The sequence below is a fragment of the Cebidichthys violaceus genome, unplaced genomic scaffold, assembly GCF_023349555.1.
Source record: "Cebidichthys violaceus isolate CVI_PGR_0920_01 unplaced genomic scaffold, fCebVio1.0.p SCAF_16, whole genome shotgun sequence".
NCBI classification, from domain to species: domain Eukaryota; kingdom Metazoa; phylum Chordata; class Actinopteri; order Perciformes; family Stichaeidae; genus Cebidichthys; species Cebidichthys violaceus.
In genome coordinates this window covers 626090-643136 of record NW_027176329.1, presented here as the reverse complement: position 1 = coordinate 643136, position 17047 = coordinate 626090, and the positions used below count along the sequence as shown (strand labels likewise).

Here is a 17047-nt window from a genome sequence, read left to right as displayed (position 1 = left end):
CTCTAAATGGATTCCCTGTCATGCGTGGACTCCATATAGAAGCTTTCCTGCAAGAAACAAGGGATTAAATGTTGATTATGAAGCAGAACATTCATTACAGTGTTTGTGTAAAGTGCTTAATTGCCTGTTTGATTTATGGCAGAATGGTAAGAGGATTTCATCTGGGGATTTTTCTCATTTTTTATCACTTGCAGTAAGTAGCCTTGTGAATATTCAATGGTACATTGCAAGAATTAACAACAAATGTATTGATATATGTGCATGTTCTGTGTATTTGCATGTGTCTACCTGGCTGCAAAGACCATGATGAGGCCTTCAAGAGCTGTCAGTCTCTGTCTCAGCTGTTTGCTTTGGCAGCGCTACAGCTGAGTAGCTAGGACAGAGCTGTGTGTGTGTGTGTGTGTGTGTGTGTGTGTGTGTGTGTGTGTGTGTGTGTGTGTTGAGCTCCTTTGGCACCTGTCATCCAGGTAATGAGCTATGGTGCTTTTATCAAAACAGCTAGAAGCAGGCAAGCCTTCAGCCTGCAGCCTGCACAGTCACCTGCAAGAGGAAGTTACTGCAGTAGGTGGATGGATGGATGGATGGATGGATGGATGGATGGATGGATGGATGGATAGATAGATAGATAGATAGATAGATAGATAGATAGATAGATAGATAGATAGATAGATAGATAGATAGATAGATAGATAGATTATATACAGCACTTTTTCCAGAAGTCCACCAATTCGTAATACTGCAAATATGTCAATAAACAATACTTTCATCAGTGGGCCATAGGCTCATTCACCATTGGGTTCCGTCCTTCAGCTGTAGACAGTGACTTAAGTAAGAGACATTTATTTAAAGGAACATCTTGAAGATTGCCAGTTTAACAACAGTTTAAATTGACACCAGGGAAACAATGTCAATCAACTTGTGTTGCTGTTTGAGCACCACTGATGTGAACACAGAGGACGTGGAGGAGGCTCAGGTCCTGGGTGGATTAGCTGAGCTCATCTTGCCTCTCCTCCTGGGGTGGTCGACGCCCCTCTAGGAGGTGTTTGGTGCAGCTGGTCCTCAGAAGATCCCGTAGGTGGTGATCCTCTCGAGGTCCGCTGCGCTTCATCAAATCCCCACGCTTCAATTCTCCAATGTTGATTCGTGAATCTGTGTCGTACTCCACACATGCTCCAGCAATAAACACCAAAAGACCACAAACTAAAACAAAACTTGTTTTCAAAAATTCACTCCCAACAAATTTCTTCCAGTATGATTCATGCAGTTTAACGAAATGACTGAACTTTGACTTCCTCCCTTACATAAATGGTACACTACCTCCTGCACTGATGAATGAATGAGTAAGTTGTGCTCAGCAGAAATCGGCCATTGTCTAATTCTGAGGAATACTGGTCTGCAGAAAACACCTCGCTAAAAAGAAGTCTGTGGGAGGCGACCTACAGTTCACCCAGTAGAGCATGCGCCCCACGTAGGCTTAGTCTAAGAGTAGGCTAAGTCTAAGAGTAGGCTTAGTCTAAGAGTAGTAGGCTTAGTCTAAGAGTAGGCTAAGTCTAAGAGTATGCTTAGTCTAAGAGTAGTAGGCTTAGTCTAAGAGTAGGCTTAGTCTAAGAGTAGACTTAGTCTAAGAGTAGGCTTAGTCTAAGAGTAGGCTTAGTCTAAGAGTATGCTTAGTCTAAGAGTAGTAGGCTTAGTCTAAGAGTAGGCTTAGTCTAAGAGTAGACTTAGTCTAAGAGTAGGCTTAGTCTAAGAGTATGCTTAGTCTAAGAGTAGTAGGCTTAGTCTAAGAGTAGGCTTAGTCTAAGAGTAGACTTAGTCTAAGAGTAGGCTTAGTCTAAGAGTAGGCTAAGTCTAAGAGTAGACTTAGTCTAAGAGTAGGCTTAGTCTAAGAGTAGGCTTAGTCTAAGAGTAGCCTTAGTCTAAGAGTAGTAGGCTTAGTCTAAGACTAGACTTAGTCTAAGAGTATGCTTAGTCTAAGAGTGGTAGGCTTAGTCTAAGAGTAGGCTTAGTCTAAGAGTAGTAGGCTTAGTCTAAGAGTATGCTTAGTCTAAGAGTAGTAGGCTTAGTCTAAGAGTATGCTTAGTCTAAGAGTAGTAGGCTTAGTCTAAGAGTAGACTTAGTCTAAGAGTAGTAGGCTTAGTCTAAGAGTATGCTTAGTCTAAGAGTAGTAGGCTTAGTCTAAGAGTAGACTTAGTCTAAGAGTAGTAGGCTTAGTCTAAGAGTATGCTTAGTCTAAGAGTAGTAGGCTTAGTCTAAGAGTAGACTTAGTCTAAGAGTAGTAGGCTTAGTCTAAGAGTATGCTTAGTCTAAGAGTAGACTTAGTCCTTGTCAGCAGCCCTTTGCTGCGTGTCCCTTCTCTCTCTGCTCCGTTTCCTGTCAATAAAAGAAACACAGATTTTGCCTGGTGGAATGTAAACAAAAATAGAAAAATAAAGTAAACAGTAAACACAAATAAACTCGAAAAAATATAAATATATTTACAATCTATATAATAAGAACGTAATATTATTCGTAAAATAAAATAAAAGCCTCAGAAAGGTTGGATAATAACAGCAGCGTAAGCCTACTGTTTCAAAATCAAAGAACACATTTTATCAGAGCACTGGTGTAACAACGAGGTTCTAGCAGCACTTCATATTTCTGTGAAACGTTCTCTGTACAAATACGTCTCTCTCTCTCTCTCTCTCCATCTCTCTCTCTGTTTCTATCTCTCTCTCTGTCTCTCTCTCTTTCTCTCTCCATCTCTCTCTCTGTTTCTATCTCTCTCTCTGTCTCTCTCCATCTCTCTCTCTGTCTGTCTCTCTCTCTTTCTCTCTCTCTCTGTCTCTCTCTCTCTTTCTCTCTCTGTCTCTCTCTGTCTTTCTCTCTCTCTCTCTCTCTCTGTTTCTATCTCTCTCTCTTTCTTTCTTTCTCTCTGTCTCTCTCCATCTCTCTCTCTGTCTGTCTCTCTCTCTTTCTCTCTCCATCTCTCTCTCTGTTTCTATCTCTCTCTCTGTCTCTCTCTCTTTCTCTCTCTCTCTGTCTCTCTCTCTCTTTCTCTCTCTGTCTCTCTCTGTCTTTCTCTCTCTCTCTCTGTCTCTCTCCATCTCTCTCTCTCTCTGTCTTTCTCGCTCTCTCTCTGTCTCTCTCTCTCTTTCTCTCTCTGTCTCTCTCCATCTCTCTCTCTCTCTCTCTGTCTCTCTCCATCTCTCTCTCTCTCTCTCTCTCTCTCTCTCTCTCTCTCTCTCTCTCGCTTTACGACCACGGAAAGCAAACGGACTAAGAAACTGAATAAAGCCATTTGTTCTGTCTGTGTACCGATCTCCGTTCTTTTGGACCGGGCCTACAAACACATCAAACAGCACCGTGCGTTGTTCCTTTCACCGTCTTGCCCACGCTGCGACGTTCTTGATGAACAACACATGTGACCGGTAAATGTCAAAATGCATCGCAGCGCTTAGTGGGAGTGGGTGACGGTGGCTGATGTCTTTTGGCTTGTTTAAAGCACGTGTTATGAGAACGAACACAGACACAACACAGCTCAGTGGTATTACAGTTTTTCTCGATTGCTAAGACATATTTCTTGAAACGGTCACCCATTTTCTCAAAACTGTAAACACAAAACCTCATCTTCAAGCACTATTTACAAAACCTCTGAATCCTCTTGTAAAATGAAACTTTCGCCTCAAAACAGTTTTACCTGTGCTCAAAATCAAACTTTCGCCTCAAAACAGTTTTACCTGTGCTCAAAATCAAACACTGCTCTCAAATCATAAACAAAGTGATCAAAATAATATACACTATCAAGCAGTCAGTAAACAATACACCAATAAATAGAAAACACATTGTTCAAAACATATAGTTCTCAGGGAGAAGTAGGTTTGTAATCTCAAAACAAATTTCATATTTATCCGTCATTGTCTTTTGATGAACGAAAACATGTTCTATTACAGTAGCTCAAAATTGATCAGAAATTACTACTCTGCTTTGCTCTTTGCAATTTCTTTTGTTCTTCCTCCTCCTTGTACCCCTATTGTTACAGTACGGTACCCTGCATCTCACAAACGTGTCCTTTGTCTCTGTGATACTGTAATTCTTGTTCTTTGTTGATATGAACCTGCAACCAGTCAAAATCTATTGAGCAGTCAGTACTGTAACAAATAGAAAGCACAATGTTCAAGGCTATACAATTTGTTTATTGTACATTATACAGCCTACAATGCACTGTAGGCCTACTACAGTATACAGTACTGCAGTAAAAGGGACACAAATCAAAGGAGTCAACATGTCATCAATGTGCTTCTTCTTGTCTTTGGGCTGGGTCAGGCCAGAGCACTTCGTCAACATCACAAGCAATATTTTCTCTCCTGAGGCAACGGGGGAAGAAGCCTCTAGTGTGCCGTATCCAGCCCTGACATGATTCCTCACCTATATCACCACAGGCAGCAGATCTACTCTGGTGTAGGGTTGTCTATCATACACTTTCCATCTCCATGAGGAGAAAAACTCCTCAATCGCATTCAGGAAAGGCGAGTATGGAGGGAGGTACAAGGTCATAAACTGACCATTGATGTTAAACCATTCCCTTACCTGAGCAGCTCGGTGGAAACTGACATTGTCCAACACTATCACATAGGTGGGAATGGGATTCTCATTTAGCTCTTGACCCTGCTGCTCTTGAACCTGCTGCTCAAATAAAATATCTCTGAGATTGGCCAGAAATCTTAGAAGATGCTGGGTGTGATATGGCCCGAGTGTGACATGGTGATGTAGAACACCATGGTTGCTGATAGCAGCACAGATTGTGACATTGCCACCTCGTTGACCAGGGACTTCAACAATGGCCCGCTGTCCAATCACGTTTCGGCCTCTCCTTCTCCTCTTTGTTAGATTGAAGCCTGCCTCATCGACAAAGATTAACTCATGGGGTCTGTCCAAGGATTCCAAGTCAAATATTGTCTGTGTAGGGATACAATATAATGTATGTAGAATTTAGTAAGTTGTACAGAGACAGTGCTATATTGTAGAGTTCAATTAGGCCTACTGTATGCACTTCTGATTCACATACATTGTATGTACTGAAGAGTAATGTCATTCACATAGTATGTGGCAGTACTGTAGACAATCTGGATTACAGTAAATGTGTCTGATTGTACTCTTACTTGCACATACTGAGCTCGCAGTTCTTTCACCCTTGGTGAGTTGCGCTCAAAAGGTACTCTGTACACTTGTTTCATTCGCATCCTGTTACGATGGAGGACACGGTCAATTGTGGAAATGCTCACACTGTCCATTCCCTGGAAGCGTGTGTTGTCTTGTATCACTCGTTCCTGTGTTTCTCTGAGTCGTATTAAATTATCTTGAAGGACCATGCCCACTATAACGGCCTCTTGCTCCTGAGTGAATATAGCTCTCCTTCCACCTGCATGTGGCAGCCTTGCAGTTCTACAAAAAGTAGATTTGCAGTTACAAAAAATATTCATGCAGTACAATACATACAGTGATGAACTTTACAAATGACTATTGAAACAGCTGCATATAGTGTAGTACAGTAAATTTGCAATTACAAAAATACAGTAGTTTACTGTACCTGTTCTCTTCTGTGAATGTCCTTACTATGGTGGACACAGAAAATCGGCTCAAATTGGGGTGCACTCTAAGTCCTGCTTCCCTCATTGTCAGTCCGTGGACTATAACATGGTCTATGACTGTTGCTCGAATTTCATCAGATATTTCCACTCTTTGTCTTCCTCTTCCTCTTCGTCCTCCTCTTCCTCTTTCTTGCCCTCCTCCTCTTCCTCCTCGTAGCCCACCTCGCATACGCACTTGTCCTTGTCCTCTCACATTATTTCTTCTATCCATTCTCAGACTGTTCTCCTTCCCACCTTCAACCACCTGTTTGCTCTCTGAACTAGCTTATATTGGTTGTGTCACATCATTTGATACAAGTGAAATCAATTTTGAGTGATTGTGTTTAATCAATGACATGTGTTCTCTATTTGTATTTGATTGTTGCCACTTGTGTTTACCAGTATGGATGACATGTGCATTAGAGTGCAGAATGTGTTTTGAGACTGAGAATGTGTTTAGAGTTTTGCTGAAAAGTCTAAGTGAGATCTGCAAATTGTGTTTTACCATGTGAAATAGTTTAAGGTATTGACAACAGACTGCACAAGTAACTAAATGAGTTCAGGCAACTGAGATCTTTGTTCAGCCAATGGGTTTTAGTGTTTTAGCAATTGAGAAAAACTGTAATTACCACGTTTGTCACGTCTTCCCCTCGAGAGTATCTGGATCTGTTGTATCACCTCCTGAGCCCCGAAGGAAGGGGAGGGCAGCGGAAACAAAAGCCCAGCCGGAGACAAAAGGCTGCACCTTAAGCTACAAGCTGTTCAGCTCCAGCAGTGGAGAGGGCCTGTAGGAGGTTTGGCTGCTCTATCCTCACACTACACCCACCTTTGCTCTCAGAGGCAGCAGTCAGTATGTGCATCAGGCGTACTCAAAGACACAGGGTGGCACATTGTCTCAAGAGCCATTCCATCTTTCACAGGTTGCTGTTGCTACACATGATGTCATTGAGAGTGTCGTGTGACGTCTGGTTGGGGACCGTGTGCACAGCTCTCCCAAGCTCGATGAACAGCTGAGGGGTGTGTTTAACAGGCACTGTGGTGATCAGGACGTGGCATTTTGAGGCCAGGTCTCCAAGTGAGAGCGCTCCACTGCAATCAGCCAGAGAATGAGCTTAATCGCTTATAATGAGTCCAGAGTCCAAGCTGCCGGCCTTATGAATGAGACTAAACAGGTCAGAGCAGTCCAGCAGAACCTCCCCTCATGCCTCAGAAACACTAAATCTACATTCAGTCTTGTACCTGTATTTAAATAAGTGATGTTCCACTGGGATGCTTGTGATTTTTCATCAAGTAATCCCATACGTGTGTGTGTGTGTGTGTGTGTGTGTGTGTGTGTGTGTGTGTGTCTCTTGTTGTGGAGTTAGTTGACAGGTTAGAGCAGCCACACAGCCCATGTGGTTCACAGCAGACATACAAAGTGAAAGTCAGTGTAGTGGACCGCTGACCCCCCCCCCCCTCACGGTTCAGCACGATTGTGAACCGAGGATCAACGACACGGTTTACCATTAAACCGTCAGAGTGTGACGATCGGTATCCACCAATATGTGATCAGGACTTCATTTAATATGGATCGAGAATGGAATCAAAACACTCATAGAATGCAGTCACCTCCAGTGAAGTGCGCCGGTCGAGCACATTAAACATACTTCATGCAGCGGACTGTATCTCACACACACACACACACACACAGAAGGAGGCAGTTAGTTCTTCTAATCCCATCAGACACACGTTTCAGAACACTAAGTGAGATTAATACTGCTGGCTGCTTTCACTCTGGTCGAGCTTCCGCTACCCAACAACATGATGCAACTCTGTTTACTGGCTCTGAAACAGGATTTACACTTGTTCATGTTTCATGTTCTCAGACAAAAAGAGGAAAATCTGTGATGCAATTTGGGATTTTTGGAGGAAAAGAAAGGAATAAAAGAATCAATAAATGAATCATTGAGTCAATGAATGAAGGGATGACTGAATGAATGAATGGCTGATGGATTCACCCAACAGTGGCTGACAAGTCAGAGGAAGGAAAACAAGTACAAGCTTACATCCTCAACAAATCGATCCAGGACAACTTGTTTGAATCATTTAACTCTTTAAATAACCATAACCGGCTCTCACTGTTCCAATCTGTAGCGCTTCATATGAACTGTGTGACTGTTGGGATTCAGCCGAAGACCCAACATTCTTTGATCAAGGATTTAGTCGGTTGTAAGTGAATTATAAAGGTGCCGTAGTGCCTCTTCTGCAGGTGAGTCTCCCTCTCCCAGGAGTACAGTCAAGATGATAAGATAACAAAAAGATTACAAAGAGGGGAATTATTAATCTTTATGGATCATAACATATGGAATTCATACCGTCCACAGTAGCACCTCTCTGTGTCTGAAGGTCTTTACAGAGGCTTGTTCATACGTCATAGCCTGATCTGTAGAACATATTCATGTTAAATGGCTTCATGGTTGTCTCTCCTTAATCTGCAGATGTCACATGTTCACCTCTTTCACAAGTTGCATATGTGACCTTCAACAGAACACCTATCAGATGATGTCATTTGAAAAGTTTGGTCTTGTTGTAGTTACATAATCCAGTCATAATTCCCTTCAGTTCACCTTGTACCCCAGTGGGAGTGGCAGTAAGCAGGTGAGGAACCCCTGTGATACAGGATGTAGGTTTGGTGTCTTATTAGACAGTCTAGCACCTACAGAACTTGAACCCAGGGACCATCTTAGTGTCGAGTCCTAGTCCTGTTAATTGAGAAATGTACTGTACACCAGGTCATCTTGGTTGTCAGAGGACACAGATTGCTGATACTGAACTAAACAGAGCTAACACAATGGGCCAGGCGGGCCAGAATAAAAGCCTTGGCTGGACAGATTCTCCTCATGCTATGTTATCACTGTTGGAGGTCTGTGACGGCTGTTAGCCGGCTGGGCCTGACAACAAAAGGTGGTTTTATCCTATTAGCGGAGTGCTAACGTGTCTAATTCCTCTCTAGCGGATCGGTCCGTCTCTTTGGATGCAGCGGGGAATGGAAAGCGGTCCCACCGCAGTACAACAGTCCAATACACACACATCGATCCCATCTACGGGGGCATTTGGAGGCGTTTGGCTCAGCCGGCTCCGAGGTCGGCCGGTGATCCGGGCCTGGGAGGCAGGCTGAAATGGAACCTGTGGAGGCATGTCAGAAATGTTAATTCTGGTTGACCAGGCATAAATAACAGTGTCAGAGGAATTAGAGTTAGTTCCTGTGCTTTGGGTTTCACTGACATGGCGAGGAAGGTTTTGGCAGAGGGCCTGTGCTACCACTTCTCCAGGAAAAACACTTTTCTGTGTTGAATAAATACGTGTTGGGACTATCGGTCCGATGACGCACGGGTCGAAGGGCACCATGTCAAAGCACTTTAGAAAGCTTGCTTCTTTGGTTCTTCTTATTTTCCATAAATACTTAATTAAGCTTCACTTTGTCTCTTACTACACACACACACACACACACACACACACACACACACACACACACACACACACACTCGGCATGAGATTCCTTTTTCTTTGGCTCTGTCGGCTCTGCGGTGACATCACTGACCCAAGGGAAGCCAATTTTCCTATTTTCTGTGACACTCAGCCAGGAAAACCCTCTCTCTTTCCATCTCTCCCTCTCTGCATCAAAGTCTCTCTCTCTCTCTCTCTCTCTCTCTCTCTCTCTCTCTCTCTCTGCCTCTCCCTCTTTCATCTGAGCTTTTAACGCAGCAGATAAGAAAGGAGAAAGGTCAGGGTGAGACCATGAAGGCTGTGGCGGCTTGGTGGGACTACTTGCCTAAAACGGACCGAGCGTATCACTGTGAGGTTGTGCTGCTGTTCAGTGGCCACAGAGGGTAAAGGGTGGTTCAGCAGCCCGTTATTCAGCTGAGTGACACCTGTGGGCTGCGCTGGCTCACTGCTGGACTCATTGTGTCCTTGGAGGACTCTTCCAATGGGACAACACGGTACCTGGACTATAGCTCCACAAAGCTCCAACATCACTCCACACTGCAAACATTCTGGATCATTCAATGTTAACATTCAAAATGAAAGACTGTTTGACTTGATGTGTTTGTTGCAGATCCTCCAGTACACTACGACCATAAGACTTTTAAACGTTTTCTGAGGGCTTTGTCAGGATGAGAGTGAATGTTGGAGAGGTTCTGAAGAGTCCAATAATTCACCAACGTTTGGACATGCCAGTCTTCTTCAGGGTATAGCCATGTTACAAGTAACATACATCCATAGTCAACACAATGTTGATCATTGATCACAGCTTTGTCTAAGCTGAGTAGAAACATTTCAGGCTTGATGGTGTCATTTCCTCGATACAGCCACCAGGTGGTCACGAACGTCCACGGTGCAAGTCAGCCTAACCTAAGGTGACTCCTCCTTAAAGACCATTACACACAATGGGGCTTTTTGTCAGAGGCCAGGGGCAGCTGATTGGATTTCAGCCAATCCCTGAGCTGATCGATGAGCTGAGGACCTTGTCATATAGAACCTTCAGAGACGCTCTGAAGCTCTGATTCTCTGGACATTCTTCAGATCAGTGTGGACCACGTCACAGATAACTGGCTTGCTGCACGGTTGGGTGGAAAGCATGGATCTCTATCTCATGAGATATATTTTATGCATAGGGTGATTCACTTTGTAACTGTTTTGCTTCTGTAGTTATTAAATATCTTTTGATTTGATTATGATTTTTTTGGCACTGCTTTGCTGAGGAAAGACGCAGCAGTGGGAGTGTCTGCGAGAGTTGAGACCCAGACACAAATGATCACATTGTGCAGAATGGACACATCAAAATGCACACTATAGTGAACAACAACAGACGGAAAACGGTATTACTCCTTTGAACCAGTGCATGCAGATCCTTCTGTTCTAACCTTTCTACAACCATAGAGCCTTGAACTTCTGTGATACATGTCAGAGTTCATATACACTCTTCAGAACATGCTTGGTGTGAAAGCATGTGAACATCTACCCTGATGGAAATGCGTGATCTTTGTGTTGGTTTGTGTCCTTCTGTAGGCCTCCAGGATGACCCGCTCAGATGAAGCCAGGGACGTCGGGTGGGATGCCTGGGGCTCCTGGAGCGAGTGCTCTCGCACCTGCGGAGGAGGAGCTTCCTACTCTCTGAGACGCTGTCTGAACGGAGGGTAAGCCTTATTCACATCTCAAAAGACAGGCGAATGTATCCACCATGTGATCCCTGCACAAAGCTGCTGCACAAAGCTGCTGCTAATGCTGCAGTGTTTATGAGACGTTGAATGACTAAAACTATTACGGTCAGAGTTGCCAATCGCTCCTACAGTATCATGTTATCATGTCCGGTGTCTGAGGACGATGCAGGCATAGATCTTGGTGACCATGAAGATGTTGTTAATAGTCAGTACAGTAAGTAACGGGAGAAATTAATTTGGTATACATCAGTTCACAAAACAAATAGACAGATGTCTGAAAGCTAAAGGCACAATTTATCAAAGCTTACCTGTTATTAATATAGGTTTGGCCATCAATCATATCCGTAATAAAACATGATGACGTTTTTTTATTGATAGACGGTGTAGTTTTGGTTTAAAGAAAACATGCTTTTTCATCCCGCCGGTGGGCTTTGGGGATCAGACGGAGTCTAGACTCTGGTGGTGGTGAAGGGAGTTGGCTTAAGACCTGATGTTGGGATGAGAGCAAGACTGGGCGCTTGAGTTACTGTTCCTCAGTCTGCTGGTGTGGCTTTTTGGGGTCCTGTACCTCCTTCCCGAGGGGAGCAGGGAGAACAAGCTGTTTGGTGGGTATGTCGTGGCCTTAATGACCCTCAGAGACTCCCAGAGGTACCGCTGGATGTACAGCTCCTGCAGGCTGGGCAGCCCACAACCAGGGATGTGCTTGGCCCTCTGTAACGCCTTGCGATCCATGCTGGTGCAGCTGCCATACCAGGTGATGAAGCAACACTTCAGGAGGATCCCTACGGTGCCCCGGTAGAAGTCCCTGAGGATCCTAACCCTAACCCTCGGGCCACATTTCTTAAGGTGCTTGAGGCCGTACAGATTGGTCATATGCTGCAAACACGGCCCCTTACATGTGAACACACTCACAGAAACCCTGGGTTCATTGACCAAGTTGAGAACCAAACATATGAATGAGAAGATGGCTAAAGAGAATAAAAACATTTACCAACATCACTTTAAAGGATGATTCTATTTCATCACAACCCAGGTTGACTTATTTGTACAATGGTGTATTAGTGTGGGGAGGAGTGTTAGTCGAAGGGAAAACCCATAACTGCTGATGCTGAACCACAGATTATAGTGAATAATGTCCTTAAAGTTCACTGGTCTATTACACCGTGTTTATTCTGCTGCTTCTGCGACCCGGTCCCAGTTAAGCAGATGAGAATGGATGTCAAACCCGCTACAATATGCAGGTGAGGCTGGAAAACTCAGATCCAGCACCCGGACTATCAGCACTGGACTTTTCAGGGATGTGGTCTAGTACCCGGACTATCAGCACTGGACCCCCAGGGATGTGGTCTCTCCCCACTGCTCTTCTCCCCCTACACCGTCTGTCAAACTCCTGAAGTTTTCAAACGACACGACGGTCATCGGCCTCATCAGGGACGGTGTGAGTCTGCGTACAGACGGGAGAACAGCTGGTCCTCTGGTGTGGTCAGAACAACCTGGAGCTGAACAAGCTCAAAGCTGTGGAGATGACAGTGGACTTCAGGAGGAGCCCCCCAACACTGCCCCCCCTCACCATACTCAACAGCACTGTGTCTGCTGTGGAGACCTTCAGGTTTCTGGGATCCACAATCTCCCAGGACCTGAAGTGGACCTCCAACATCGACACCATCAGGAAGAAGGCCCAGCAGAGCTTGAACTTCCTTGTACTACTTATTGTAATTGCTTCTGTTTTTTTCTGTTGTTTAGCATGTAAAGTGTCTTTGGGTACCTTTCACAGCGCTATAAAAACAAAATGTATTGTTATTATTATTGAATACACCGTTGTATGTAGTTTCCACCGTGGCTTTCATCAGTTATGATGGCATCAAAGTAGTCTAAGGGAACACAGTGACATCACTGAAGAGAGGGAAAGAAGGAGCTGGAGACCGTCTGGACGGTCGGTGTGGAGCGGATGCTACAGGACGGAGACGTGTCTGGGTCGGGTGTGTCCTGTGTCTTTCTCACACTGATAACAGCGTTGAGTGTGTGGGTTTTCAAATGGCTGCTGTTTTTAAAAGCCACATTCAGACTGTCTACTGTCACCGTCAGCCTGTCTCTGCTCGGCTGTGCTGTACAGTGCTGCTTGTTCAGGAAGTCATCACAGGCGATCTATTTCAGGCCGTGGCCCGTGGCATCATTCTATCGCCTCCTGGCAACGCGGTTGTCTCCGTTATGTCTGACTGCTGTCTCACTTTCTCACTATGCTGCTGCTGAGAGTGAGAACTTTTCTACCGCACACAAACAAACAGCATACGCAGGAAATACACACAGCAGGCTGACGCTTGTTAATTCGTACCTTGTGGTTGTGAGTTGAAATTCATTCAAAAGATGAACGGGAGGTAACACAACCTGCAAACGGGCCTTTGGGTCGTCTGGAGGGGGTTTTGTGGTTGTGTGTTGTCATCGTTGGGCCAGTGTTGCTCCATTGAATGTTTCCTGTGGGGCAAAGGTTTCCTCCTCTGGGGTGTAGAGCTGCTGAACAACAAGTCAGCTAAGGCCTTCACATTGTAATCTGGGGGGGGGGGGTACTCCTGTGATTTAGTATGGCTGTATACTAAAGCCGGGGGATAACAAAGCAGGAGAAAAGTTATGAAGCAGAGGCTGAAAAGAACCAAACACACGGTCAATCCTTATACGTTATTATAAGTCATTATGGTTTAGATTGATTACAAGTTTCACCAACTCATTTTTGTAAGTTAAAGAAACATCCTTAATGACACTAACATAGAGAAACATCATTGATTAAGTAGCTTTTAGTAGGTATTTCGTTTTCACAGTACAAATAGAGTCAAGAATAGTCAACTGTATTTAACATTCTGAACGTTAGCTGTAAACCGCTCTGTGCTATGCTAACATTATAGTCAGCCTGAGCACAGGATGAAGTGGCTCTCCCTCGCTGTGTGTTGTTATCAGAGCTTCTGCTTGCTGTGTTGATACAGCGGGGCCGGCCGCTGTATGTTTTTAGTGCATGTTTGCCCATCTGAGCGTGTCCCACTGGCTCACGGCCACCGCTTTGCTCTGCTCTCATACGGTGGTAACAGCTGATGCCAGCGTAGCGCCCACCCTCTGGTCCCCCTCAGGTAAACACTGTTAGCGCTGTTAGCACCATTAGCTGTTGTTTGCACTGTTAGCGCTGTTAGCACCATTAGCTATTGTTTGCACTGTTAGCGCTGTTAGCACCATTAGCTATTGTTAGCGCTGTTAGCACCATTAGCTGTTAGCACCATTAGCTATTATTTGCACTGTTAGCGCTGTTAGCACCATTAGCTATTGTTTGCGCTGTTAGCACCATTAGCTATTGTTAGCGCTGTTAGCACCATTAGCTGTTAGCACCATTAGCTATTGTTTGCACTGTTAGCGCTGTTAGCACCATTAGCTATTGTTTGCACTGTTAGCGCTGTTAGCACCATTAGCTATTGTTAGCGCTGTTAGCACCATTAGCTGTTAGCACCATTAGCTATTGTTTGCACTGTTAGCGCTGTTAGCACCATTAGCTAGTGTTTGCACTGTTAGCGCTGTTAGCACCATTAGCTATTGTTAGCGCTGTTAGCACCATTATCTGTTGTTTGCACTGTTAGCGCTGTTAGCACCATTAGCTATTGTTAGCGCTGTTAGCACCATTAGCTGTTAGCACCATTAGCTGTAAGCCGCCCGCTTGTCTTCTACGTGTTGAGAGCCGTTGAGAGGAAATCAAAATGCTGCCAATCTCATATCTTGCACTCATAACTTTTTAAGTTCAGTTAAGCTGTATAAGCTCTCCTTTAATTAGGAGTTGCTTAATTTGATCTCAAAATGCAATGTCAGGTTACATAAGCACCTTCGTCAGCTAGAGATAGAGCCTGTAAAGACTTTCTGGTTCAAGTTAAGTCTATTGGCGTTCTGAAGTGTTTTGGTGCAGAAAGCGTGACAAATCTGTCAGCCAATGAGGGAAAATAACTATAACTATAAACAGAACAGACACAGTTATTGTTTTATCTCCATTATGTTGTTTTCAAAATCGTTGGAAGTCAATATTGTAATTGAAAATCAAATTTGATCCACCAGTCAGCCTCAACATTCATACATTTCATTCACCGGGCGTCAAATACCAACGTTTTGTCAACTCAGCATCTCATACCAACGCACCTTCAGTGTCTGTATGACACATGTAAGACTCTCATCTTCAATGTAAGGGCAGATGATCCGAGCAGCTGCTCCAAGAGTCAGGCGATGTAGTGTGAAGAGCCACCAAGTGTGTGAAGCGAGGAGGACCGGGTCCACGGTTAGGCCAAACAACACGGGACTTTAACCCAGAAGAGCGTGGATCAAGACCAAAATATACAGTGACTTATTATTGTAACAGTTATGTAAGTTCATTACATAACATACATCACTTAGAGGGCTATCTAACATTCATAACACATTCATAACACATTCATAACACATTCATAACACAGAATGTGTCCGTAACGGGCCGGGTTGTGAATGCTGTTATATTATATATAATTATATATATATATATATATATATATATATATATATATATATATATATATATACACACATTATATTATACATATATAATGTATTATATTATACATATATACATTACTGTGACGACATTAAATGGTAAATAAACTTCTTTTATATAGTTGTGATTAAAGCGCTCATACACTGATGGCACTTGGACATGTGGACCGGAGGAGCTGGGGGGGCGACCTCTGACCTTGTCTTGTTTTTATGTAAGCAACAACACGTTCATGACCTGACATCTCACTGTGAACGTTCACCTTGAGTTAACTCCTCCCACTTTGCTCCAGAATGGCGCCTCACTGTTTGTAGTGCTCCTGACGAGATTGAGGCCTCTCTGCTTCTTCCCTCCAGTCTTCAAAAGCAGAGTGTATCAATACCTGGGTTCAGCCAGCCAGTCTTGAATGTATAAAGAAGAAGTTGTTTCTGTCGATATGATGTTGAGTTCATGACTTTCATCTCCTTCGTCTCCTGACACTGGGCTTTGACACGAGTCGTTATCATCACTTTTCATGATGCCAGCTGTACGTTTCTTGGTGAACGATGATAGAGAGCTCTGTCATTGCTCCATCAAAGGCATAACTCTCATATTCAGAATGCTTTTAATATCTATCATTGGTGAACAGTAAGTTATTATCCTTCCTTTGACGGGGTGTGTCCTACACACACACACACACACACACACACACACACACACACACACACACACACACACACACACAGGTATTTAAGATGAAGTACTACAGAATGTAGATACTCAATAGGACATCCTGCTGTGACTTCACCTCACGTTAGGCCTGATGGAGGCTGAGGGAGGATGGAACAGACGATAGCCTCAAGCGGTTTGATCTTCTTCCTCTGTGAGTAGGACTGTGGTCCTTCACATCTGTATGCATATGAAAATATATTTTCACCATCTCCAGTGTAGCAGCTAGCATTGTGATTCATATTTCGTAGGTCGGCTGCTCCCTTATGTTCCGTCACATCCAGTTTGTCGTCTTTGTTGAGAAGTGACTGAATAATTATGTATATTCTAGTTTCTACACATTGATTCTCAGGCTCTCTAACCTGAAAGTCCTTTCTCTTGCAAATCCCCCAAAAAGGAGGTTTGAGAAGACTTCCGATGAAGCATGAATCTCACTCTTATCTCAGGAACCTTTCGAGGGTTGACGGTTCTCTGCCTCTGTGGTGAGCTAAGCCATAACGGGCTCATTACTGCCCCGAGTCTGGAAGCCCACTGGTACTTGACGGCTGGTCAGAACCACGATCCTAACGGGTTTTCTTTCCCTTACCGGCTACAAGGGTAAGTACTGGGCTCATTCCACTCTGGAAAACAGGCTTCAGTGAGGGACACTATGCATCCCGGTGGAGGAACAGGCTAATGTTTCTAGTCAAAGGCTATTTCAGAAGCTCTAGATTCATTCACCAGCTCTCGAGCTGACGAAGTGACAAAGTAATACATTTGGAACATGACGGTTGTAATCTGACAGGGATGAAGACTTTCACCGTAGTGCTGCAGTTGTTTCCTGAGATAAACTAAAAGTGCTTCTAGCGTTTCTCTAACATTGTTCACGTTTTCTTTTTTGCATTACACATTACACATGACACAGTGTTTGTGCTCCGTCCTGACAAACACACGTGTGCAGGTGTGAAGTCAGTGTTTAGCTGCAGACGTTCACACACACACACACACAC

General features: G+C 44.1%; 1 protein-coding gene across 3 annotated transcripts in view; it reads left to right on the top strand.

Annotated features, from left to right (window-relative positions):
- The window catches only part of adamtsl3 (ADAMTS-like 3), a 128003-nt gene that overhangs the window by 60651 nt on the left and 50305 nt on the right, over positions 1–17047 (top strand). For all 3 annotated transcript variants that reach the window (XM_068710686.1, XM_068710685.1, XM_068710687.1), the window contains exon 4: positions 10656–10783. In XM_068710686.1, the coding sequence (XP_068566787.1) occupies positions 10656–10783 (128 nt within the window). The remainder of the gene's footprint in view (positions 1–10655; positions 10784–17047) is intronic.